At 39.3% G+C, this 25971-nt stretch overlaps 1 protein-coding gene across 6 annotated transcripts in view; it reads left to right on the forward strand.

The window, feature by feature from the left end:
* Positions 1–25971, forward strand: part of JADE3 (jade family PHD finger 3) — a 64183-nt gene that overhangs the window by 15033 nt on the left and 23179 nt on the right. For 3 of the 6 annotated variants that reach the window (XM_088051772.1, XM_014251919.2, XM_014251923.2), the window contains exons 2-3: positions 16618–16677; positions 17803–17885. In XM_088051772.1, the coding sequence (XP_087907898.1) occupies positions 16629–16677; positions 17803–17885 (132 nt within the window). In that variant the 5' untranslated portion in view covers positions 16618–16628. Of the gene's footprint in view, positions 1–2463; positions 2517–4799; positions 4935–5735; positions 5750–16617; positions 16678–17802; positions 17886–25971 lie in introns of those variants that run through there. The other 3 variants (XM_014251915.2, XM_088051771.1, XM_088051773.1) reach the window with 3 other exon arrangements.

The raw sequence follows: 25971 nt of genomic DNA on the forward strand, positions 1-25971 counted from the left end.
TTTTTTTTTTACTCTATTGGGGAAGAACTCCTTGATGACTAATTTGAGGTGATTTAGTGTTTCTCAATCAATATGTTAAGACAGCTTTTGAAGCTTTTAAAACAAGGAGGAGGTAAACAGAAAATAGTATTTAGTGTGGGCAACTGTATTTTTCATCCCAGTTTATATATTTGTTCATGGTTGTGGAATAAGTAAAGTTGGGACTGAAGATTATGACTGTATGCTGAAAGGATTACAGAAAGAAAAAAAAAAATAGTTGAACCTTCCAGTATTTCAGAGCTCATCTTGGCATTTGATTGAGCAAATAAATGTGTTTTTAATGAAGAGTTCAAAAATATATTAGTTTTGTGGTTCAGCTGGGAGGCAAAAGCTGTGGTTTTGTTCACACTTAAAAGTTGTAGGCTGTGTTGCATTTTAATGATGCCATTTGAGCTGCCACAACCAGGGCTTTGCTTGTGTTTCTATGGAAAACTTATATTAAATGGGTTCAATCGGGACATTAAAGAATTATCCCATAATGAAATATGTCATAAGAAAAATTCATTCAAAGTCATGTTTGGAAAAATTAGCCAGCCATTTATTAATCATTTACTTATTTTCTTCACTTGTCCTCCCTCCTCCAGCGCATTTTGTGGGCGAGGCTCTTTGCATTTCTTAGCTGGAGACTAGAGACAGAGCAGCAGTGGGCTGTTAAATCGAGCCCCCCTGGCCACCCCCGCTCTCTGAGTGCCAGGTGTTTCTGCTGCCCCTGAGCTGGGTCCCTCTAGATGAGTCGGGAGGCTCCTGCACGGACCCTGTGGATTGCTTTGGGGCGTGTGTGTGTGGTGGTGGTGGCGGCAGAGTGTGTCTGCTTATCTCAAGTTAAAAACGCAACCCACATAGTGTGATTCATGTTTCAACAACCTTGGCTCTAGTACTGCTTTGATCTACAGATCTTCTTGTGTTGCTCAAAGTTAATTGCTTAATGTGGGGTAGCCAGAGAATTTCAGGAAGATGGGAAGAGGAACTTACGAAGATTAAAAAAAAAAAAACAAACCCCCAAACCAACCAAGCTCCTCTGCTGCCTCCCCCAAAGAAACAAAACACCAAACACACAAACACAAAAAAACCCCAAAAAGTGAACCTTTAAATCAAAGAGAATTAGTAGAGTCAAAACTTCAAACTTTTGCATGGTCAACATACAGGAGCTGTAATATATTATGTGTTCCCCTTCTCTTCCCCACCCCCTCCATAAATTGTAAGGAAATGTTTTCCTTTGATGCCACAGCCTGAGTTGAGCAACAATAGTTGTAATAAGTAATGGGATCTGTGCCACTCCTCAGTGGATGGGTGGTTGTATCTTTTTCTTGTACTCCAGATGGGTGGAGGAGTGCAGATGTTAAAGTATGGTGCTGACACTTCGGCTAGAAACTGCCTTATTTCAGTTAGAAAAACATTGTTATATCCCCTTTAAAAATTCTTTTTGTTCTGGCAGGGTATGTAGTTATCGCTTCCTTGGTTTTTACTTGCATTTTTGCTCTCTAATGCTTTCTTCCACAGCTCCTAGCTGTCCTGTTTTTGTTAACTTTTTGCTCTGAGGCATGGGAGAAGCCTCACCAGGACAGCCCCTGGTCAGGCTGCTGACATCTCTGAGGAGTGCTGCAACTCATCTGTTGGGTGTGACGGCCTTAATGCCTTTGCCATGTGCATTACAATAGGGCACAAAACTTACATGTGCATGATCCTGCAGGAGGGGAATGTGGGCAGTTGGTGGAGGGGAAAATTCCTTCTGTTCCCATATTGAATGTTGCTCAAGGCTCAGGACTGGATTAAAAAGGGTGAGTAAGCAAAATCCCTGCCAGGGAAGCTAAATTATTTGGGATTGTCAAGGAGAGGTCTGGAGGAATGTAATGAGGAATTAAATCAGGAGCCACATGGAGCTTTCCCTCTATGCTTATTTTGTTTGCCCTCCTATGAATTTCTAAGCATGCGTGGTTCATAGAAGACCCTCTTGAATGAAGAAAGCATTGGTGTATAAGGAGAAATCAACACCTTAAGCCAGCTGAATAAGCGCACATCTATCTGAATGTGTTTGTTGAAGTGTTTTTATTCCCAAAACAGTATAGAGAAAATACTAATTTAAATTTCATTTGGTTGGTATTGGTAAAGTTGGTTCCCATTCATGTTAAGAGGATGGCAAAATCAACTTTGAGAATATTCTTATAAATTTCTTTTTAGCTGTAGTACTTATTGCATTTCTACCATAGTATGTGCACATGTAGCTGATACATTTCATCTTTCCACATATCAAATGAGAAATGTGGAATTTAAGGCTTTATATTCTGGGCATATCATTTGCTTGGGAAAGTTGCAATAAAAATTTAATACAACCTTCACTTACTTGCCAAAAATTAAATTGTAGCTCAAACATTAAATACCTGATGTCACTCCTACTACCTAAAAGCACTCCTTTCATTTTTTTAGGAGCTTGTGATGCCATCAGCTGAAGCGAAAACATCTACCTCATGACCTGGCATGTAAGTGAAGGAGGAAATGATACTTAAAAATAAATAAATAAATGTGTGTGTTGGTGTTTACAATGTGTAAATTGAATGTATATACCTTCAGCTTTCAGATATCACCTTTTAAATGAAAGCTTTCTGAATTTTAAAGGAATATAAAGCCTTTTAAAGGGGAGGAAGTCATAAAAGAAGCTGTTAACAGTAACATTTCAGCCTGCAGGACTCCTTAATAATCTCAGTTAAAATCCAGCTTATGTATCCCATAACGCTTGAAATGCTGATAGGCATAGATGGAATAATTTTATCTTCCCTCAGTATTTACACACTGCTTCTACTCCTTTTTATTCTGTGCTTCTTGTCTGGATATAGATTTTGATAGTTGTGATGAATGCATACTATACATGGTGATACCCTTCCTAAAATTAAATACTGTGCTTATGCAGAAGATTTAGATTCTTGATATACTCAAGATACTTCATAGTGAACTTTCTGCAGTTTTGTGACACTTCTATTTTATTCCCTTAAGTAAGCAAAAAATATTTCAGTCCTCTGCAGAGGCATTTTTAGATTTTTTTTTTTTCCCTGCCCACTCTGCTTTTCTTTTATGTGGGTTAGAGGATTAAAGTGCAGTCAATGCTTTGAGGGGCCAATGTCAGCGGTGAGCTGAGTGTTCCTAATTGGTGCCAACACCTGTCCATCATTATGAAGCCTTGTTCAAGCTGTCCCGTGAACCGAGGTAACCGGTCTCTCTTGCGTGTCTCTAATGTGATTATAAAGCCCTCTCCTCATGCAAGTTTTATTACTTATTCAACTTTTGGACTGATGTGGAAAGTGAAGCTAAGCTGAGCCATTTGGCTGGCTACCAAGCATCATAAAGAGCGGCAAAGAGAAGGGATTCACTCATCTCAATTTCAAGAATTTTAGTTCAAAGCTTGCTTCTGTTTTGACTGTTTAAATTTTAAAAAAGGGGGGGAGGGGAGGACTGTTTTTGGTTTTTTTTTTCTCGTTTTCAACGTCAAATACTCTGAATTTAGAGACCAGATCTACAGACTCCAGCTGAGCTGTGAACATCTGAGTGCAGCTGCTATTGTGCGCAACCCATTGATTTTCTGCAAATAGAGCTTTGGCCTTGACTACTCTTGCACCATTGCTTTGTCTTCCAGGGGTCAGGGCTTAGCAATTCTTTTCTACACAAAACCAGCATCAGCCTCTCCTCCCACCTGATTCTGTACTGTTAACAGGGCTATGATGCATTGTGCTTTGCCATTGCAGCTGGAAAAGATGACCTCAGACAGATTTCACCGAGGAAGTTAATGGCTCAGATGAGATGGATCACTATCATGTTTGGGCTTTACAAGCAAAAGTTTAAGCATGGTTACATTTTTCTAAGTAGTTTAAGTAGGTTTTTAAGCTTTTAGCTTGCAGAATTCAAAAGTGCAGCAATACAGTGCTGGCTGGAGGTTTTGGGTTATTTCCTTCTGAGGGAGGAGAGAGACAAAATAACTTAAGATGTGTATCTTGGAAAGGTTTGAGATAATAAACCTGTAAGAATCACATGACAACCCTGTTAGTTATCCATATTAGGAAAGTGAAGTAAAGAAAATGTAAGTGTAGTGGATTCTTAAACTTGAGACATGGAAGTCTAGTTATTAAAGGGATTGAATCTCTGCAGAATAGAAGAGAACCCAAAAGAAAATCTCAGATGGACAGGGCCCTAAGATGGATGTAGGCTGTATTTGTACAACTGATTATTTGATTTCTCCTTAAAAAAGGAAAACTAAAAATCAACAACTGAAGTACACTGGGAATGCTTTAATCTTTTACTTAATAATTTTGACCAGTATAGTTCGGTGAACAGCAATTAACAAACTTCAAGGGAAATAATATGTCAAGTGTCAGAATCTCTGCTAGTTGTGGTCATCATAACGAAAATCTTTATCTGATAGACATACTTATTTCAGTGTTTATCACAGCCCTATAGATACTCATCTATCTGTAGTCCACAGAGGTCAGGTTAGGAAGCGGTGAATTACAAAACAGTGAAATCCATAGTACAGAGGGGAATTAATGGGTTATGAGTATGTGTGGTTTCAGATGATTTGCCCTATGCAATTAGGCCAGTTGCTGTCTCTGATAATGGTCAGCCATGGACACCTAGCGAAAGGAAGCATTATAAAGTTCTGTCGACTCTGTTGTAAAATTTTGAATTTGAGCTTTCCAGCAGATTGACATGACATTGTGTTTAATAGTCCTTGTTCTCCATTTTACCTAATTTTCTTCAATCTGTTTGCTTTTCAGCCTCTGCAATATGCCATAGCATGGAGTTTCTCAAAGTCATTTTGTACATAATGACTTTTTTTCTTCGCTTAATTACTTTCCCTTGAAGTTCCTTCTGTAACTTTGTTTTCCTTGTCTCCTGGGCCATGAGAATCTGTGAGTAGTCTCTTCATTCTGTTGCTTCTCTTTGCCACTTAAAACAGATCTCTCCTGTTCTGCATCCTCCTTTCACAGGTAGTCTCAGTCTGTTTCATCTCTTACACTGAAGCCATGGCAAACTTTCCTTATGGCTGTAGTTGGGGGTTCACATTCTGCAAATACTTCTCCAATGCCGTCAAGGGAGCTAGAAGATACTGCCTTGCACTTAGCATGAATGAGTGATCCACTAATGTGGCTCATCCATAAAGCTTTCTCTGTGTCACTGAGTGGGTGTAGCAAATGAAACCAGACAGACTTGTGTTGGTGCTTGTCGCTGCTGCTCTTGGGCCTTCCCAGGAGGATATCTCTCTTGCATCAATGTGCTGTTCTCCTCCTACAGTAGCTGGCTACAGGCAATTTGGGAATGTATAATTTTGGAATACCGTATTTTTAAAGACATTCAGTTAATGTGTGTGTTTTCATCTTCTTCAGACCTAGAAGTGTCTCACAGGTGCTGTGGTGTGGCTGTGTATGTATTAACTGGAAACCTTAGCCGATGCTGGAGTAGGCCAGCAGCTCTCTGCCTCACTGGCAGGGATGTCTGAGGGAGCAGCTGCACATGCCTGATCTGTGATCTGCTCCCGGATCACAGCTTCTGTGTGAGCAGCCAGTCACTTTTGGTGTTGCAGAGCTGGGGAAGTGGATGGCTGGAGTCTGGGGTTGCTTTATTCTGCCCCAGTCCAAGTGCAGGCTTGATTGTGCCTTCTCTCCTTTGCAGAGCCCCTGGTAACTGGTACAGCTGCAGTCTGCCCCATGTTGTGCAGCTGGGTGAGGTAAGAGCCTGCAGAGAAGGCAGCTTCTTTACAGGCCTGACCCCTGACCAGGTGGAGTTACATGTACAAAACATATCAGCTGCAGGTTTTGCATTGCAACACGGAGTCTTAAGAGTGATGCTGCTATAAAGGTGGTTTTATTTGCTTTTTTCAGTTTCATAGTTGTACTTTCAGTTGGGACATCTTTTCTCTTTCTGTTTCTCAGCTGAGATTTTAGTACTGCTCTTGACAGCATGGGATTCAATTGCAGCAGCTGCAGCATCTTGTAGCTCCTACCATCTAAATAAACATGTGGTGAAACACCTTCCTACTTCCATGGCTTGTAGGCATTTCCATTCTTGCCAGTACAGGAGTGCAGAGTGGACAAGAGATCTGCTTTGGAGGCAGACTCATTACTTCACCCCTTGGCAGCTTTGGAAGGTCAGCTGTGATAGTTCCTTATCCTCAGGGGATGGAGAGTGCTCTCCTCTATTTTCAGAGTCCACCTGTTCGAGTCCCTGTGTTCTTTGTGATCCACCTGTGCCATAAAAGCCACCTGCATCAGCTCAGCTTCAGCACAGCTTGAAAAGGACATGTTTCCTGCTAGGAACAGTAGAATAGTGATGGCCTAGTCTTACTCATTTAAATCTTGTTTATTTCTGCAGGACAGAAGAGGAAGGAGGAATTTAGAGGACTGTTAATGGTCAGTCCTGATCAGTGTGTCCCCTCATTAAAAAATATAAAAGTACTTTGGCTTCAACATGGCCATTTGACGAGAAATTGAACCTTATGTGGTTTTCAGGATGCATCCCTTGACTGCTTTCCCAAACAAGATGTGACATTTTTGAAACCTTGAGCGAATAGAATCATCCTTTCCTCTTTTCAGGGTAGCATCAGCCCCAGTGGACTGGCGCTTTATTTATTTATTTAGTCGTCGCTGCAGCTCATGTTATGACAGGGAAAAATATTTTTGCCTTTACTTTGCACATAAAAATGGACAAGCATCAGTTGACAGTGGTATCTCTTTCACAATGTTTTTTCCCCAACTCATTTTGGTGATATGGAGAAACCAGGAATGGTATTTATTTTTTTAAATCTGTTTTAAATCTCTTTGACTAGAAGACCTTCTGTGTCCTTTGATGTTTTGTATATTACAGATTGTAGTACATAACATTAATTTAATTGACTGGATATTAAAATTAATTTTAAATCATTAGTTATTAAGACAGATTTTTTGTCTGTTCAAAACGTTTTTTAAACTAAAAAGTATTTTAAGAAACATTATAGTACATGTTTTCTCATGCTGTGATGTTTTGACATGGAGAACCAAAATAATAAGGCAATTGCATATATACATGTTGTGTGAAATGCTAGAAAATGTAGTAGAATGTTAGTGTTCAACCAGTGATTTGAAATATTCCAAATACTATTTAGGGTTTTGGCTGTGACAGTACATTCCTTTTAATTGTTCCTATCCAATGATCCCCTCCGTGCATTCTTTTTACTTGAGGAAAACTTTAGCATCCAGATTGTTTATTTCAACTTGTAAATGACAGCCATTTCTTGTCAGATAAGGAAAGAAATTATCAACCTAATGTTTCCTGCAGGAAAATATTTGTGTTCTTACTTTCTTTGAGTAGGGTATAAAGATGCATATTGATGTTTTCTGCCTTTTACAGTCCTTCAGGTTTTATTGGTGACGCAAAATTTTGCAGTGAAGTGGTTGGCCTCTTCAAAGCATTATAAGTAAAAAAAAAAACTGAGTCAAAACAGATAAAATATTTAATGCAGGCTGCTGTTGTTGGATTATTTTATTTGCGGTTTGAAAAGAACAAAGCAAGAAAAGTGAAACCTACTTTAATATGTTTATTAGAAAGTACAAAAAAATTGAATTATTTTTTAAGCAGGTGTTTTGTAGGATATAAGAACTTTTGCCTGTGCTATTAATAGGAGAGTTTTTCATAATCCCAAATAGCACATACAATTCTAGATCCTTCCTTCTTTGATAATATTTTCTGCCTGTGATCCTCGTTCCTGCACCTGTATTTTCTCATGAAAGCATGTATTAGTACAGCTGAAGAACAGAAAAAGATACAAGTGGGCAAATGTTGGCAGCATCAGGCAGATGGGGCAAAGTGGGGCTTCGCTTGAGCTAGTCTAATACTGGTTATTGCTTAATTTTCAATTAAGTAGTGACACTTCTGTGGGTTTGTTTTTGGCCCCATCTCCCCTCTCCCTGTAGTTTCATCACTGTGCAATAGCAGAACAATACTTAGTGCATAACAGGGATTTTTCTGATTTTTCTTCTGTTTGTTTCCACATGCACATCAGCAGGAAGGGCAGTGAGTGGCAAGGTCACCGAATATGCGCTTGGGAGACCTGGATGCAGCTGCCTGCTGATGCCGGAGGCTCCAGCATGATGTATGGCTGCTCTATGCTGCAGCTCTGAAATGTCAGGGCTTTCAGTGCTTGCTTAATATGAGCTTATCATTAGGGTAGATATGGTGAGGACTGAAAAACACTTAGAGCCAAGGTAACGTGAATCATACCAGTTCTTAAAATAGAAAGCCCAGCTAAGCGCTCAGAGGTTTTTGTGCTCAGTCATATTGGTGAAGTGTGTGCTGCTCCTGTTTCTTGACAGTGCTTGGCATGCCTGTGCCTGCAGTTTCCTTGCAGATACAGGGCATGTGGCTGTCTTTGGGTGTTGAGCCCCCTGGGCAGCCAGCCCCTTGTTTGCCTGGCTTAGCATAGGGTGTGATGATCTGTTCCGGTCCATTTTTAGTAGCTGTGCATCCACATCAGTCTTTTTTCAAAACAGACACTGTCCTTGGCTTCGTTTAGTAAATGGGCTTAGTGAGGTTTTCTTTTCTTCTTTTGTCTCTTGGTTCTTGGATGTCTTAGTGTTAAGTCAAGTATGAGTTTTCTTCTGAGAAAGAACACGATCAATAACTGTGTCTCCCCAGCTGAGGGCTCTTCCAAGCGGATGAGCTTCCTGAGCATCAGTAACTGGGGTAGGTGCTTTTCCATGGCACTTGGTGCAGGTGCAGTTAGAGGGCCGTGTATGAGCTGGCCCCTGCCTCCTGGGAATTTCCTTCAGGGATCAATTAGCTGCTGTGTTGTTTCCAGCAGCCTGACAAGAGACAGTTTATGTGATGCTGAGCAGAGGAAGTGAGAACTGTAGTGGCATCCCTCTTGATAATATCTTGGTGGCCACCTCAGCTTGTGGTGGTGCTTGTGTATTCAATATCATTGTGACTTTCCCATTGGGAACTTGTTCCTCATTTCATCATGCTGGGGACTTCCTTGCTCCCCCAGGGAGGGGCCTACAGCAACAGGATGGATCTGGCTGGGGTGGGCAGGCACACTACCCTGCTGGTCGTGACTCCCTTTCCTGAGGGATGTACCCTAATTTTAGGCTTTTCCCTTGTCTGGGAGTGATGCCAGGAGGAGGGTGAGAGGAGCTGGGAGGTGGGTGTGAGGAGTGTTCACTGGGCTGCAGCCAGGCAGACACACTTCAGGCATGTAAGCATGGTGATGCCAGGCAGCACCAGACTGGTTGTGGTTCTAGGGAAGGAAGTGATTTGTTTCTTTATTTTATTTTAAAAGCAGACTTGCATTCAAATGCAATATGGTGTTTTGAAGGAAATAATTTTATGTGTCTCTGCTGCTGTTTTGGGAAAATGATAGTCCTGTTAATAAACAGCTGGTATAAAACCAGTGTTGTCTTCAGGAGTAGAAAATTGATAATGAGGACTGAAGCAGAGAGTAGCTCAGAACCAGTGGTGTATTTGCTTGAATTAATGACAATCTGATGTTTATTTTTATTTTAATTGACTCTACCAAGGTCAGTATCGTCTTCAGGATGCTAATGCTAAAACTGTGTGTTTAATGGGCAGAAATACTTCCATGTCAGCCTGGCTCACCTGACTGTTCTGTGTACAGGCCAACACGAGTAGCTTGCCTCAAAGGTGAAAATAAGGGTGCTCAGTCTATGCTGCTGCTGGATGTCAGGAAAGCACTGGGAAGACATTGCAGTTTAATTTCTTTGTAGCCTCTTGGAGAGTTTCTGCTGAGGTAACGGTGGCATTGCACGTGTTGCTGGTGATTTGTTCTTCTGAGGATTTCTGGTTTTTAACAAGCTGCTAGGTGTCAGGCAATTTCAAAGGCCTCTGGTGTAAATCTGCTCCCCTGCCCTTGCAGTGGGTCAATGTATGGATATGGTACCAGAAATTACTTCTGTTTTCAAGGCAGGAAAGGTACTTGGGGTGTGCTGTATTTTATTGTGACGTCAAAGCACATTATTAATATTTAGTCACATCAATTACCCTCTTTTTATACTTGAAAGGCAGAGTGATGGTCATTAAGTACTTTTCACTAGGCTGGATGATGGATCATCATGGTAGAAAGGGCACATGAAATGATGTCAGGGTTTCCTTTTGGCCCATAAGCCACAATGAATGTGCGTGTGTGATTATATTTGGGGTTTCTTCATCCTAGTTTTTATGATCTATCCGATGACTTCAGTCCAGAATTTAGCAATTTCAGGGGATAAGTCATGTTGGAATATGATAATTTGGACTTCTTTTTTTCTTCTCATTTTTAAACCTACAATACCTTTGAGGCAACTGCCAAATTGCTTTATATAAAGAGGTAACATACAAGAAAGACAGTTTGTGACTGTCCTGTTGCTACTTCATATAGACCCATGTTACTAGCCAGGTTCCTGTAATGTGCACTTCCTTGCTTGCTACAGTTATTTATTGCCTGACAACAAAGGAATTGGCGGTTGCTGGTACTGCTGCTTCTAAAACCTGGTGCATTCCTCCTTTGTTGAATTACAGATTATTATGTTAATCAAGGCTTAGTGTAAAATAATAGCAAGAAAAATTATATCTTATGGTGAGCCCAGAACAATCTTCACAAAACAATTTATTATTTTATTTTGAGAGTTAGGGGAGACTAAGATAGATGTGGTCACCCTATTAGGGTCTTCTTGAGTAGACTAGGAGCATACTACAAATTTTTAAGAGTTTTCTGGTTAGAATGAAATAAAAAAGCAATCACAGATTGTTAAGGTTGTGACTTTGTTTGCTGAACATTCCCTTCTGTGAATTGTTTAACCTTTCAGACCTTTTCAGTGTTGCAAATATTGCTACACCAGGTTTTTAAGTGAGTATTTTTTCCAGTTTATATAGCCTTTTTGTGAGATTAGATAGGATATTAAAAAATAATAATAATAAACCCAAACACAAGTGATTTCTCTTCCTCTAGTTATTTGAAAGGTTGTATTAACTCTGTTCATATTTTGTAATTTCCCTGGCAGTTGACTATGAAATCTGACCTATTTAAATGGTTTTACTGTACTACATTTCCTGGAGACCTTTCAAGATAATTTGCTTCCTAATCTAAATTTAACAGTTACATAAACCACATTTTGGAGAGTTGGAAACTGCTACCTACTGCCTCTGCCTTTTTTTTTTTTTTTTTTTTTAAAGACAAGCCATATTGTAAAAATATAAGTACAGAATTTTAATCTGAAATTTGCATGTAGCCTGTCATTTGGTTTTCATACATAGATGCTGTTTTTCTTTTTAATAAAGTAAAGTAGGTTACTTTTTGTCCCACTTGAAAATTTCCATAGTGTTGTGGCCAATTCCATTTTTGTCGTGCTATTTTAAGATGTGAAGAAGTAAAATCTCACAGGTCTAGGATATATTTGCTTAACAGTTTCTTGAATTTTCTGGTTCTGTGTTTTCCATCTCTGTAGGTCCTAACAGGTACTGAGTAGTGTATGGATGTGTTTAACCTTTGTCTGCAACAAACTGGAGCCAGGAAGCACTGCTATTCCTTGGAGATACTGTTTTGCTCAGAAATCTTGGCTGGCTTTAAGGATTCATTTTGTGCACTTGTCACTGATGTCTTGCCTAATATACTGCACAAATTCAGACTCTGTGATATCTCATCCTTGTGTCTGCTGTTACTGATGAACTATCCAGAGGAATGCATTAGAAAAAGAGGCTAAATGTAATAGTTTATTTGGTAAATTTAGTTGTTTACTCTGATGCAAATTGAAAATGAAAAAAAATATTTGTTCTTCTTGTTTCTGTGGGTATTTGAAATGGGTTTTTGTTTTGGATAAGGCTCTGAAATTTTGTTACCTGTCAGCTACTTACATGAGCTGCTTGAGTGATTTTTTTGAATAATCCATGGTAACTAGCTTTTCAAAAGTGGGAAGTGCCTTAAGTCAGTGCAACATTGATTTTCCTCAGGGCCAGGAGAGGATGGTGGTAGAGGCAAGTAGCTGCTTTTTGTTCACTTTAGCAATGTGTGTGTTATTACACACACAATTGTACACATGCAATATGTATCTTAGTAATATATGCATTGTTTGTGAATTAGCGAAGAGGAGCGAACATAACTTAGAAATCATTAATTTCAAAACGTATCTCTTAGATTTTTGGAAATACAAGTGTTACTGTCCTAAGATTCTTGCACGTGCTGGCTGAGGTATTGATTCCTCTTAGCTCGGGATCCGTGTTGTAATTTCAGCCCGGTGAGTGCAGGGTGGTTTTTTCCTGGCTTTCCTTGAAAGTGCAGTGATGTGTTGGATACAAGCATCAGTTCTGTCTCCAGGGCAAAATTCCCAATATGTACAGCAGCCTTCTGGAAGCCAGGGAAAGCTGGCACTGCAGTGTTGCTGTCTGTGGCTGAGGTTTTCCTAGGGTTGTTTTCTGCTTAAACACACAAAAAGGTTCAGGGCATCTTGACCTGCGTTCAGTTGTTAAGGTGACAGCAAGTAGTGAGGCTGGCTTTTCTTTTTTAAAGTTGCAGTTCATAACTTAAACTGCTTCAAGCAGATTTGGCATAAATGTGCAGCCGTGGCTTGGCAAGTCAGATGTGCAACAGGTGCAGAATATGGTTCAAGTTTAGGAATAACTCTAGTAATCCATATTAAAAATTATGCCAGCAAATATTTCATTGCAGTAATTGCTTGGAGAGTTTAACATCTTTTTCCTTGTGACACGATGATTTCTTACTGCTGCTTCTGTTTTTCAGTTAGAAGATCCCTGAAGGGTGGGCATCTTTAGGATTTGTATATGTTGTCATACAAGTGATTAATAAGATGTTAGTCCCTCTGTGGATAAAAAAAAGAAAAAAAATGGGTAAAAACACACTAAGTATATTATGTTTGTATTTTTAATGATAATTTTTGAAGTAATCTGTGCTTGCCTATAATGCCTGTGTACTCTTCAAGTCCATAGCCAAAGCACCCCTACTTACTTTCTAAGGTAGTGAGAATTGTGGTCTAGTGCCTGAGAACCAAGGATTTTCTCCAGGCATTTGAGGTGGGGAGGGGGTAGGGAGGTGGAGCCACATTTCTTTTGCTCTGCAATAACGTTTCAGTGTTGAGTTGCTTTACACTCCCTTAGCTAGTACATTGGAACTGCTAGAAAGTGTAAATGTTAGAACTTAAGTCTATTCAGTCAAGAAGTTCTGCATGCCCATTTGCAAGATGCCTGACAAACAGAAGGATGCCAGTCTGCTTTGGGGGTTTTGGACTGAAGGGGAGAAAGGTTATCAATTTTCATGAGGGGTGTAGGGAGAAGGGGGTATCCCCTGTTTTTCTGAATTGAGGAGCTGCTGATTCTTCTCCGTTTTTCACAGGCAGGTGAAGTGAGGCAGGAGCTTTCCCACTGAATGAATGTTACTTTGGGATCACTCCCTAGTGTCTAGGGTTTGGAAGCATCATTATCAGGGAGCCTTTCTGATGAGACCTCATGCTTTGCGGTGGAAGTGAGATGGAAGTTGTATGGCAGTCCCAGTGTACACAAGGGTACAGGAAAGGAGTTCTCTGTTAAAAAGAAAAGTGAAGTCCAGTGTAGAGGTGGTCTCTGCTGAATGGTGAGGAGGCTCTGGGTCCTCCTGCATTGTGTGGAGACATAGGGTGAACTTGTAGCCTGTTAGCACTTAAATAACCTGACTTACCAAACACAGCACACCTGTAACTTATTGTAACTCCATGGATTTTTATACACTGTTGATGTGGTTAATATTGCTGAAAAAATCAGGCAGGAATATGGTACTATTACTATTTAGGGATTTTTGCCCTCAGTGACTACTTGTTCTCTTTCTGTCTGCTGTCATGGAGGTGTAAATCTCTTGCTTGAGCTGCTACAAAAGGAGTTCTCAAATAACAGCTTGTTACTTTTGTTTAGTGTGTGTGTTTGTTTGTTTGTGTTTCTACTCTCATGGAGTTGTTGGCAGAGTTGTGCTTTCTGGGCTAAAGTTTTTGTTACACTTGCCATTTCTATATAGGCTGACTTTGAAGTATAGGCAACTCTGCTCTTGTTTCTCAGTTGCCCAGGCAGAACTTCAGGCTTCCTGGGTGTTCTGTCCTGTAGTTGTCTCTCTCAACCTCATGTTTGATCCTACTCCAATTGAATGCTCATGTTATGCTCTGCAGAAAGCTGTCCTTAGGACAGAGTGAAAAAGTTTTATTGCTGCATGTTTATATGCAACAATATATGTAGTGTGTATATGTGTGTATATATATATATACATACTCTAAGAGATGGGGATCACCTGCTGTAAGCTTTCAGTGCCTTTTAACAATTGCTCAAAATTTCATCTGAACATAAAACCCAAGTAGCAAGCATTTCTATCTCTTGCTAAGAAATAGAAGTACTTGCTAAGAAATTGAAGTGGGGAATACAGCTCACCTTGACCCTTCTTCTTGTTGTCTTCCATGGACCTATAACATACCTGATGGTCTTTTTTTAATCTAGGTTGTTTGGAGATGAAGCTTTCCAGCAGATAAATTGTCATGGGCAGAGCCTGCATTTTTTTAGGACGATTTGCATACTTGAAGGGGCTGGGTTTGGCCTGGAGTGCAAGCTCTCAAACAGGCAGTACAACTTTATTTCCTCTTGATTAAAATCCATGCCTTTCAATTTTGCATGTTGGCAATATGAAAGTAGTCTTCTAGACCTGCCTGCAGTACCCTGCAGCAAACTTCAAGCCTGGTGCCCCCAAAACATCTAAAAAGGCAAGTCCTTCTCACCCAAGTTCCTTCTACATGTCAAATAACTTTTGTCCAAGAGCTTCATGGAAGTTTCTTCCTCTGTACAAGCTACCTTATATTTCTCACTGGAAAGAAAGTCCTGTAGTGTTTCGGGTGTTTAATTTTTGATATCACTCTTTTCTTGGACACTGGCCTGCACATATAGCATGGCTGCCTTGTCTCCCCTATGTTGTCTGAGCTGTGAGAAGGTGACTTAATGGGAAATTATTTGTTATTTAATGGAATTTTTTTATGTTGCTTAAGTGGTGATGCAAATGACCTTTGTCCCGTGTCTTTCTGTCTTCCCCCAGGTTAAATACCTGACTCAGAAGTCCTGTATCTGCTTTCTTGAAAACCGGAAGCATCGCTTCCTTTGTCTGCTTTCAGGAGTGTGGACAATATCTTTTTTTATAACAGGTTGAAGGAATTTATTTGAACTTTGAGTGATCACTGCATTTAGATTCAGTAAACTCACTCTCTTACATACAAAGACTGCTGAAATTTTCCACTAAATTAAACACTTGTGCTGCAAACAATTCAATTTCAATCTCTTCAAAGCCTTTGGGCAGGCTTCTCTTATCTGGTGATCTTGTTTATCCCATGGTATTTAGATAATCTCAAGACCCATTGTACAGTAACTAATGTGGAGTGCTTATCAAATGGGATATTCAGCTGTGTTGCTTTTTTTAATGGTATGTGGTTATGTTTAAGCAGTGAAGCTGCTTACATTTCAGGTATAGCCAAGCTGGCACTTAGATTACTGCAGACATTTCAGGTTCAGCTATCTGTAACCTACTTGGGCCTATCTTCTGCTTAAAAACAAGCAAAAAAATAGAGTTCTTGTATATATCTGCAGAATTAGTTTTTACTTGTTTTCTCTATTGATTTTCCCATTCAATCCATTACAAACATAGGGTTTATTTACCACTATTAATTGTGAACTGTTATTGAACTTTAACTAACAAACGTAACATTGACTATTATAGAGTGGCAGGACTAATAAGAATGTATATGGATTTTTCTTGGCACTTGTTTAGAGTATATAGCTAATAACCATTTTGATTTTTCTTTTATTAAGGAGAGGTGAAGAAAGTTCTTCTACCCCTCTCGCTGTAGCATTACATTGTTCAAAAATCAATTTTGAAAACCTTAATACCTTTTTTTAATGTAGCTGGTGCGGTGCCACTGAAGCATTTCTCAGTGGTACTCTTGATCCCTTCTCAAACTTTGGAAAACCACATTGCTTATGAAATAAATGGTGATCAGATGACTTAAATTGCATCAGTACTTCTTTCTATGATTGTTGCTATTTAAAATCTTCCTTTTGCTTTGCATGGATGCCTTAAGTTTGCTTTCTACTTTTTAAAATTTGTTTCTTTGTTCAGTTTTTTTTAAGGTGTGTTATATTTCTAAATCCTTGCCTTACTGTGCATCCACCTTATTTCCTGGCCTCCACCCGTCTCTCAGCTAGCTACTGCCGCCATGGCAACTCTTCCTCCAGCTGAACAGATGGGACATTGAGTCGAGCAATGCACCGCTCATGCCCTGCCGGGAATCAGCTGGCGGGTTGCACTTCTTTCTGCAAAATTAAAAGCAAGCTCTGCCCAGCAGAGGCATGCTGGTTTTGAGGGTGCTCAGTTTCACAGATAGTACTGTGATCTAACAGTTGCTTACAGAAATAAAACATAGTGACTTAACTGGGATTATTTCAATGCCTGAGACCTCTTCAGAGGAGCTTTGCCTTTAGTGTGAGGAACTTGGCGTCAGCTAGCAGCTGGTGATTTTCTGGTAGAACGGTTGCCATCAACTTTTTTTTTTCTCTCTTTAGGATGCGTCAGGATGAAACGCCACAGGCATCTAAGCACCAGTGACAGTTCAGACAATGAGAGTAAGTAATACCTGCTAGTTTTTATTTGGTCTATCACCCCCTTGTGGTTTCCTTCTGTGGTTTGAGGGCAAACGGTTTCACCTCTTAAAATTTAAAAAAAACATATTTCTTGATTGATTTCTTTTTGCATTTGTGGTCTTTGGTGTTCTGAATCATGTTACAGGAGGAAAATAGGGCAAAGGATCTTATAAGGGGCATTTTGAGTACACTTAGAATTTCAAGAGAAACTTGTATATCTTTCTTATTCATAGTTGGCAAGAAGAAATTTGTAAATCAAGAGAAATTTTACTGCCCAGGGTTCTATTCTGTGATTATTATATTAAAAAGAATCCTGTTGTATCATGGTATGCAGAGCTTCAACATTTGGGGGTGGCAAATTACTTGAACATTAATGTGTTAGAATTATAATCAGTATACTGATTGTTCCATTATCTCATACTGATTCTTGATCTAATCCACTTTGGTCTGTTCAACAATTTAGTAAAGTTACATTTTAAGTCTTCCTTGGCGGACATCCACCTAAATATCTTCCCATTTTATCTGCAAGGAACCCAAAACAGAACAACCCTGTATGGCAGGGTCTTGTTTTTTCTTTTAAACCTGTGCCTATCTAATAGCTCTATAGATAACAATGATTCATTGTGATATTCACTGCAAGTCATTGATGTATCCTCTGATGAAATAACATTTTGCCAGAAACATCTAAGATATCACAATATGGGTTTTTTGTATCTATGGTTAGCACATTTTAGTGTCATTGCTGTGTTCTTTGGGTTGGTTTTTTTTTTTGAGCATTTTCAAACTCTGTTTTACTCTTTCTTCCACTTTGTTAGAAGGGAACTAAATGAAGGAAAGCAGTCTGTCTGCTTGTTTCTGTTTACTCATGCTTGTATTGGGCAGAGCAGAATGTACCCATAAACTTGGTGTGCTGTGGTTTTATAAAGAATGAGTGGAACAGGAGGAGCTGAAATTAAGCCTACAGACTGCCTAACAGGTTTTTTTTGCCCACATCTTGTCAAAAATTATAATTCAAGAGATTGGAGTGCCTTGTGTTTTACTGGAAAAATCAAATGAATTGAACTGAGCTATAATGATCCTTTTTTATTTCTTCTTTTTTTTTAACAGGTCCTTCCACTTCCTTTTCTTCTTGTTCTAAATACAGGAGCAAGTCGAAAACACCAGCAAATGAACAAAAGAAGCCTGCTGAGGTAAGAACTGGGTTGTTCACTGCTAGATTTCTTTCATACAGTTTTCATGCTTCTAAGCCTTGAAGAAGTGAGCTATGAATCTAGTGCTGGTGAGTCCTTTTGTCACCTGTCAAGTTCTCTGTGAACCCACATTTTCCTCACCGTGTGAGTATTACAGGAACTCTGGTGTTTGATGGACCAAAATGACTTATGGCATTTGCAGATAGTAACATGCAGTTCCTTCTTCCCCTGGAATTTTAATAACATTTTGAAATGGGCAAAAGCTGGTATGGTTTTAGGATTTGAGAGCATAGTGCAGAAAAGTTGTTCGTATGTGTGTGTTTAGGAAGGATACTGTCTTTGCTTCAGGATGAAACAGTGGGACTTAAGTGGGTAGGATATGTATATGCAGTGGTTGCACTGCTACTTTGTTATTCTTGGCTTTTTACTATCAATGTAGCTTTTTTTGTAGCTCCACCTGTTAGAACCTCAACACTGATCACCACTGTCACTGGACCTGTACTGACCCATTTAATAAATTGATATTTATGCACAATCCAGTGCCCAAAGCTGTCCTGTCAACCATTCCATTGGTAGCCCCTCTTAGTGGAAGATTTGTTGGCTGCCTTCTCCAGATTTTATGCTTGCTTTCTTGAGGGCTGAAGTCAGATACTGACTGCAAATAGGAGAAATATTTCTTGTAGCTAATTCCCCTTACTTATTATCACATTGCCTCGGAATGAGTCCTTCAGAGTTTTAGTATGACTGCTGAAAAAAGACTGGCAGACCCCACTTAATTTCTACAGAATTTGAAGTTATGTCCCAGAAGTTGTTTACTATACCAGCAGCTTTTTACCTGAGTGGTTACTGCTGTGCAAAGCTGTGTGAAATATGTAGATTGTGCTACTATAGCTTAAGCTATTCAGCAAGCGTGCCTCATACTTCTTTTCTAAATGCTGCTAACTGGGTGGTTTTGGTGTAGTAAGAAAAGGGTAAATGATACAGAATGTGTCATTTCTTTGGAAGATTAATTCTTACTGCAAGTCAATTCAAGAACACTCACTTATTTCTAAAAGAAAATGCAAAAAAAAAGTTCTAAAAAATAAAATTGGCTAGAACTAGCTATGTAGTGTTTTATTTGCAGCCACCAAGAAGGTTAAGAAAAACCCACTAAGGTTTTTGCCTTTAAGATGTTGTTATGAGGATTATGGTTCTGTAAGAATTTAAATCTGAAAACAGTTTGTGGCTACTGAGGTCTTGTAAGTTTTGCTCATGTGTGCCTAGGTAGTAGCTTTGTTACCAGTTAAGCTGTGCAAATGGGAGCTGAAGCACATATATTGCCAGGCTTGTTGATGTTTCAGATACATCTCAGTGCTAGTCCCTTACCAATCCCTTCTTTCTGCCCAGCCATTCAGTTTTCTTCTTGTATCTCTTCATCTTAGAGATTGCCCTATTACAGCCTTCTTTAGGTTTGCTCCATTCTTTCTCTATGTGCATATGTATATTAAAACAATAATTATGAAGATGTGGTCCATCTACGTAGCATACAAGTGATTTGTTTACATAACTTCTGGGAGTTAAAATGAGCAGTGTTTTCAGTTCCTCCTTTTGAGATAATTTTTGCTGCCTTTTACCAGTTCCGAGGAAAATCTTGATTCCTTTAATGCTTGAAGATATGAAACTTTGAGGAACAAAATCTGGAATATACACTTGAAATTTAACAAGTCTATTTCATACTGTAATCCTTCGAGTAATGCTGGAATCTCTTTGTCATATTTGATTTAGGATTCTCCTTCTGGGGGGGAAAAAAGAAGAAGAAAAAAAAAAAGTAAATCCCAAACTTCAGAATATATCCTCTTTGGAAAGAATGTCCTGAGTACAATATTTAAAAGATCCCTGAAAAAAACTAAATTCTCCTGGAAAGGGAACGGAAGGTGACAGTAGTACTATATCTCTTGAACACAAGACTTCTGGTTAAAAGTTTCTGCTTTTGTTCCACTAAAAGCAAGCGTTCCCTCCACCCCCTTGAAAAGCATATGCTGGGAAGTGTATTATATTAAATGCTTTTGTCAGCAGAGCATTGAAATTGATTATTTATGCATCAAGTGGTGACAGGGGTGCAAAGCAAATACTGAAAAGGGACCCCACTACACACTCTTCCAAAAATCATGTTGTAATCTCACAAGCTTTTTGTACTAATAGTTGTCTAATATCTATTAGATAGAAATTTAGGTTTTCAGGCTGACAGCATCTCTTCAGCAAGGCCTTTCTGTAACAAGTTGCCATTGCTCTCCTTTCATTCACCTCTGCTTGCCAGGCAGCAGGCTGTTTCTTGAGTTAGTGATGCAGAAAATCTAGAAGGTCAAAGCTATAAATAGCTGTTAGGGAATATTTTTGTTCATGGTCTTCATGCATTAATTTTTATTTCATGCCAGTAAGCCTTGGTTTTTAAAATAAATTGCATGTGAATGCATATGCTTTCTTCTGCTTCCTCTACCATCACCAGCCCAACCTGAATACCTGAGTTCTCTCCAAATAAAAGCTTGGGTTTGGTACTTCAACAAGCAAGTAGTGAATGCATGTGCCAGTTCAGGACTTACCTAAATATGTCAGTGTCCTCTGAAGTTGCCTGTAAAAAGTGATGAGTGGCTGCATCTGAGGACTGCTCTGCTTGAATTGCCTTCTAGGTAGGTGCTTTACAATCCAGGTGGATTTGGGGTCATCTGGTGTTACTGCCAGGTCAAGAGGTGTTGTGTTACAGTGCAAATGTCAAAGCCCATTTCCAGAGCCTGTATCAATCCAGAAGGGATGTTACGGGATTGGACCTGGTTTCAACTTACTCCAGTCTTCTTGGAGAAGAAGGTGAGAACAAGGGAAGCTTGTAATGAGGCTTTTTCAGACTATGGTGCTTCGGTAGGTAATGTCAAAAAGCAAGACTGTGTCGCTTTCTTGCTGCTTCCCTTCTGGATTACAATCATCACAAACTACTGAAATGGTGACTTAAAAATTCTGTTACCCAATTAGCTTTAGCATTTTACTGTGAATAAATTAGCTGTGTTGAGATTAGAGACACACCAATAATACAAAGTCATAGCTGGAGACTTTTGGAGACTTTTGGAGACTTTTATGATGATGTTGGCCTCATACCATTTGTGGTGTTAAACATAGACAGGAGGGACTCACAGCCCTCTGCAATAGGCTGTGTGGAGCAGCAGGGTAGGAGGCATTTGGATGTCTGGCTCATGTGAAACCTGGGCAGTTTCCTGTCTCCATGAAAGCTGTGGCAGAAAATGATGGCAAAGTAGTGGGAATCATTTTTGCAGGGAAAACTCATTAGCTGGACTGTCCTGAATGACTGACCATGTCTTTTCCCTTATGCTTGTGGGATCACAAAAAAGAGATCTTTATGAGACTCAAATTTATGTGTATTTTTTTTCAATCCCGTCTCCCTCTTGAAACTGCAAAGAAGTTAAGGTAGCACTGTGCTTTTTTTAAAATATCCTTTCCATATAACATGACAATATTTTACCTCTCTTTGCAAATAAGGTTTTGAATCTCACAGCAAGAGTAGTTTTTAATCCCTCATTGCTGATTGTGACAGCTGTGTTCTCATGTGAAATGCAGCTTGTCTTCCAAAAGTAAATGGTCTGCATTCAGTACTTGGGTACGTGAGACTCTTTTTAGTGGCATTTTAGTGACACATAAATCGTTGGTCTTGATCCTGAGAAGTACCCTGTAAGACTAGACTCTTGGCAGCAAATGGACTCTGCAGTTTGAAAGCACTTGATTTTGCTCTGTGAATGAATGGACAATGTGGTTAAATTGGATTGCTTTGCATGTACCATGTGTAATAAGAGACTGCCACTTTTATGTGCATGCTTACCTTAGAAAATCCTGAATTATCTGGGATATGGTGTACAGGCCTCTCAAGACCTCTGGCAAACATGCGTTACCCATGAGCTACTTTTTAGCCTGCTTAGGTTAGTTGATTGAAAAAAAAAATATGTAAGGTTGGAGTTGCAAACTCATCAGTTACTTCTATGATTTTTTTTTTTTTCCCTTTGAGTTACTGTCTCGGGCTATTTGAACTCTTTAGGAAGAGGTGACCTAAATGCAGAAAGGTGTAGAAGAGCTTGCTTGTGAAAAGGCTGAGCTATTTTACCTTTGAAGTGAATGAGCAGGTATAACAGTAAAGTATGAATGGGTTGGAAACAGCAGAGCTAGAGTGCTTTGGTTCTGTCTGTCCTTGTAATGGAAGAACTGGAGAGAAAAGGCAGCTGTGAGCATTGAAAAATGGGGCCAAAAGTTAGAAAATCTGTAGCAATTAAAAGGATATCCTTTTCATGCAATTAGGCTGGGGAGCTCATCTGCTACAGGATGTTGTTGAGCCTGAGAATTAAACAAGATTAAAAAAGGAATTGGACAGATGATAGCAAGTACAGATTTTTTAAAATATCTGTATAAATTAATACCACATTAAAAATTGATTGTTAGGATTAACCCCAAAATCCAAAGCTTATGTCTGATTAGCAGCCAGAAGGAAACTTGACATGTTCTTGCACATTCTTCTGGCTCATGAGATACTGTCAGAGACATGATGTTAGGTAGCATTGATTTAGTATCCAATTTCCTGGCTTTTCCTGTACTTGCTTGTAAAAGGAGGCTAGGAAGATTCATGGCTACTTAGATGAAAAGTACAGTATTTAATTTGCTTGAGTCCTGGATAATTCATTAAAATAGTTTTAGGGAGTAGGGGGTTTTAACATTAGGATTTACTGCCTTGCTTGTCAAATTGTGTAGATATTTGAGAACTACAGATTTAATTCTACACATATTCCTGTCTATCACAGCATTTTTAACATTTTAAGTTTCTCAGTCCAGTTGGTATATGTGCCTGGAACTGTAGTTTCATTTCCATTTGAAATTTATATTGCCTTTTATTTGCTTTACTGCCAAAAATCCCTCAACCAACCAAACCAAACCTGCCTTAAGTTCCTATACTTCTCTATAAGGTAAGTTTCTTTGTTCAGAAACTTCACGCCCAGGTTGCAATGTATTAACAAAAAATTTTCTACCTTTTCAGGATAAGCTCACCAAATTCTGTTCTTGGAACTTCATCCCCTGTAAATGGGCAGTTTTTTGCACATACTGTCAAATATCTATACAAAAATAATCTATGCTCAGATACTATGTGGCTATGTGACACTTGTAATAGGTTGTATTAGAATTTAAATTTTGTTTTATTATTTATGAGGTGATTTTAGGTGTAAACCTGCTGTGTTTTGAGTGTTTGCTGAGGGCCTGTACTTGAGAATAGTAGAGTACGCCTTAGTACTTGGGGGTGCTTATGGAATGAAAGTTACTACATCCTTTCAAAGGAGAATAAAGAAAGATGATTTGACCCTCAACATGATGGAAAAACTCTTGTGCAATTTACATTTCACATAAATTCAAGTGTTTGACAGTGGAATTCCAAACTTGGCCTCTGAGGTAGGTTGAGAGGGACACTAAAAATGTAGGAAAATGCTAGGTGTTATGTGGTTAGAGAGGATGCTGGCCCTCATTCCATGCTGTTTGCTGTGAAAGATTTAATATACTTTTGCAGGGAAGACAGGACATAGTAGTTTCCTCTGGCTTCTTAAAAAATCATAGGTCTGTGTTTCTGAGCAGTGAGTCTTCTGACTCCCGAAGTGATGGGTGTGAACTGAAAAGCCTGTTGCTGAGTTCTGCTGGGTGCAGGGGAAGCCTCCTGAATGAAGCAATTATCTGCAATCCAGCATATAGTGGGCTTTGATTGTAACAAGAGCAGTTAACCCATAATTTACTTAAGCCTTGGAGGTGTGGTTCCCAGTGGCCTAGATGCCTGTGACAAGTGATACCTGTGTTGGGAGTTTGCAAGCAGTTGATCAAAGTACCTGAAAGCACGGAGAGTGTCACAAGAAGAAGTGTTGGCTTTCACTTCATTTTTAAGAGATGACACAATCAATTTATTTTTCCTCACACGTGCATTTGGGCAAGATATGGTGAATGAGCAGTGGCATCAATCAGCTTCAGTAGTAGCTTGCAGAGGGGTATTGGAAAAGCTATTTCACTCATTTTTTTCTTTATGTGGTTTGAAGTTTGCTGTGGTCATGAACAGAAGGTGCCTGACATGATGCCTGTGCAGATCTGATGTTTGAATTGCTCATCAAAGATGGGATTTGTAGAAGGCCATTTTTTTGTCAAGACCATTCTCTGTTTTCAGTGCTAGTAAAATTACTGTAGTTCTCTATAGCATTACTTGTATTTTTCCTGATATCTTTAATGGATGGGGATACTTTATGCAAAATGGTATTCTTTGTTTCAGAGCCTGATTTATTTAGAGTAAACACAGCAGGGTCCAGTGAGGAAGATTATATACTGCATTTCCATAGAGTGCTTCCATAAGGAGTTTGGGTTCAAATCATAGATGGCTTTCAGTGAAGCATTTTCAAATAAAGTCTAAGAAGTTAATTATCCTCGGACATGCTCTTCTAACATAATTTCCAAATAGGACTCAGAAGTCTGAAAAACAAATATAATACACAAACTATATCTTTGATATGATTGTTGCTTGGTTTATTAGTGCTTTCGGGGAGCAGAGCATCCATACTTCTCGAGACTTTTTGTGGAATTTAGCTTTTAAAGGCTTTATAGATGGCAGTGTGTCCGCAGAGCTGACTAGGAGGTTCTTATTTCCTCAGCAAAAGCAGGCAGACCTCTACTGCAGAGAAAAGCACTTAATATTGACCTGTCCTGGTTTCAGCAAGGGTAGAGCTAATTACTTCTCAATAGCTGTCACAGTGCTGTGTTTTGGATTTGGAATTAGTATGGTGTTGATAACACACTGATACTTTGGTTATTTGGTAATTTGTGTTTATCCCAAGTCAAGGACTTTTTTTTGTACGTCTCATGCTCTGTCAGTGAGGAGGTACACAATAAAAAATAAACAGACCACAAAACCAAAAAGACTGGAAGGGAGCATAACTGGGACAGCTGACCCAACTGACCAAAGGGGTATTCCACACCACAGAATTGTTACATGAACTGGGGGAGTTACCCAGAAGGGGAGCTTGTCTGGGTTTGGGGAGCAGAATCTGGCACTGGTCAGTGGGAGGTGAGCAATGTATCGTGCATCACTTGTTTGGCTTTTTTCCCTTTTATTATCCTGATTGTTACTATTATTTACCATTATTATTGTATTTGACTTAATTTTCAATTATTAAACTGTTCTTATCTCAGCATACAAGTTTTACTTTGATTTTCCTCCCCATTTCACTGGGTTTGCAGCAGGGGAAGACAGGGGAGAGGTTGAGCGAGTGGTTGAGTAGTGTTTCATTTCAAGCTGGGTGTAAAACACAACATGATTAAAGTAGAAGGTCTTTCATTCTAGATTTAAGCCCCAGTTCTAAAGCATGAAATATGTAATAGAAGTTCTTAATGAAATGGTAACAATTAGATTATGAGACGATGACATAAGCAGAAACATTTCATTGATGTAACTTAGTCAAAGTGCTGCACTGTTTGTGGTTGAAGTAAAAAATTCCTGGCAGCAAAATGAAATTTTAAGTTCAGACCAAGCAGTCTTGCATGATAAGGCTAAAACTTTTTTGTACTTTCATGCTCTCTTTGTTAGAAATTATTTTTAAAAAAATCCCACTGTCACACAGTAACTACTGTGAGTAGTGGGAGCTCTGAGTGGTGGGGAGTTTGCCACTTCTGTGTGTATGCAGCAGGCTCTGGGAGGTGCACTTGGTTATAGCTCAGCTCTGCAAGGCCTTGTTCTGTTGTGTGCTAAGGACACTTGGGATCAGCCGAGTCTGGTAGTGAGGAGTGATGTTTCTGGATGGGAATACCTTATAAGCCTAGCCTTGGCATACTCATTTTTCAGGTATTTTCAATATGTATGATATTACAGTTGATGTTAAAATAAAGTTGAGGGGTTGTGCTTTATATAAAGTCAGAAGTAGAACTACTTTGGGGTGATTGAAAGATGACCACTGCATTTCATGGGCTAACTGGAAGTGCAGGTGGTTCTTGGCAAGAGGGGAGAGTGTTTGCTGTGGAGAAGACTAGCTGTTGTTCTGCG

The sequence above is a fragment of the Pseudopodoces humilis genome, chromosome 2, assembly GCF_049639895.1.
Source record: "Pseudopodoces humilis isolate 2021_Gansu_Grassland_sample_001 chromosome 2, ASM4963989v1, whole genome shotgun sequence".
Taxonomy (NCBI): Eukaryota; Metazoa; Chordata; class Aves; order Passeriformes; family Paridae; genus Pseudopodoces; species Pseudopodoces humilis.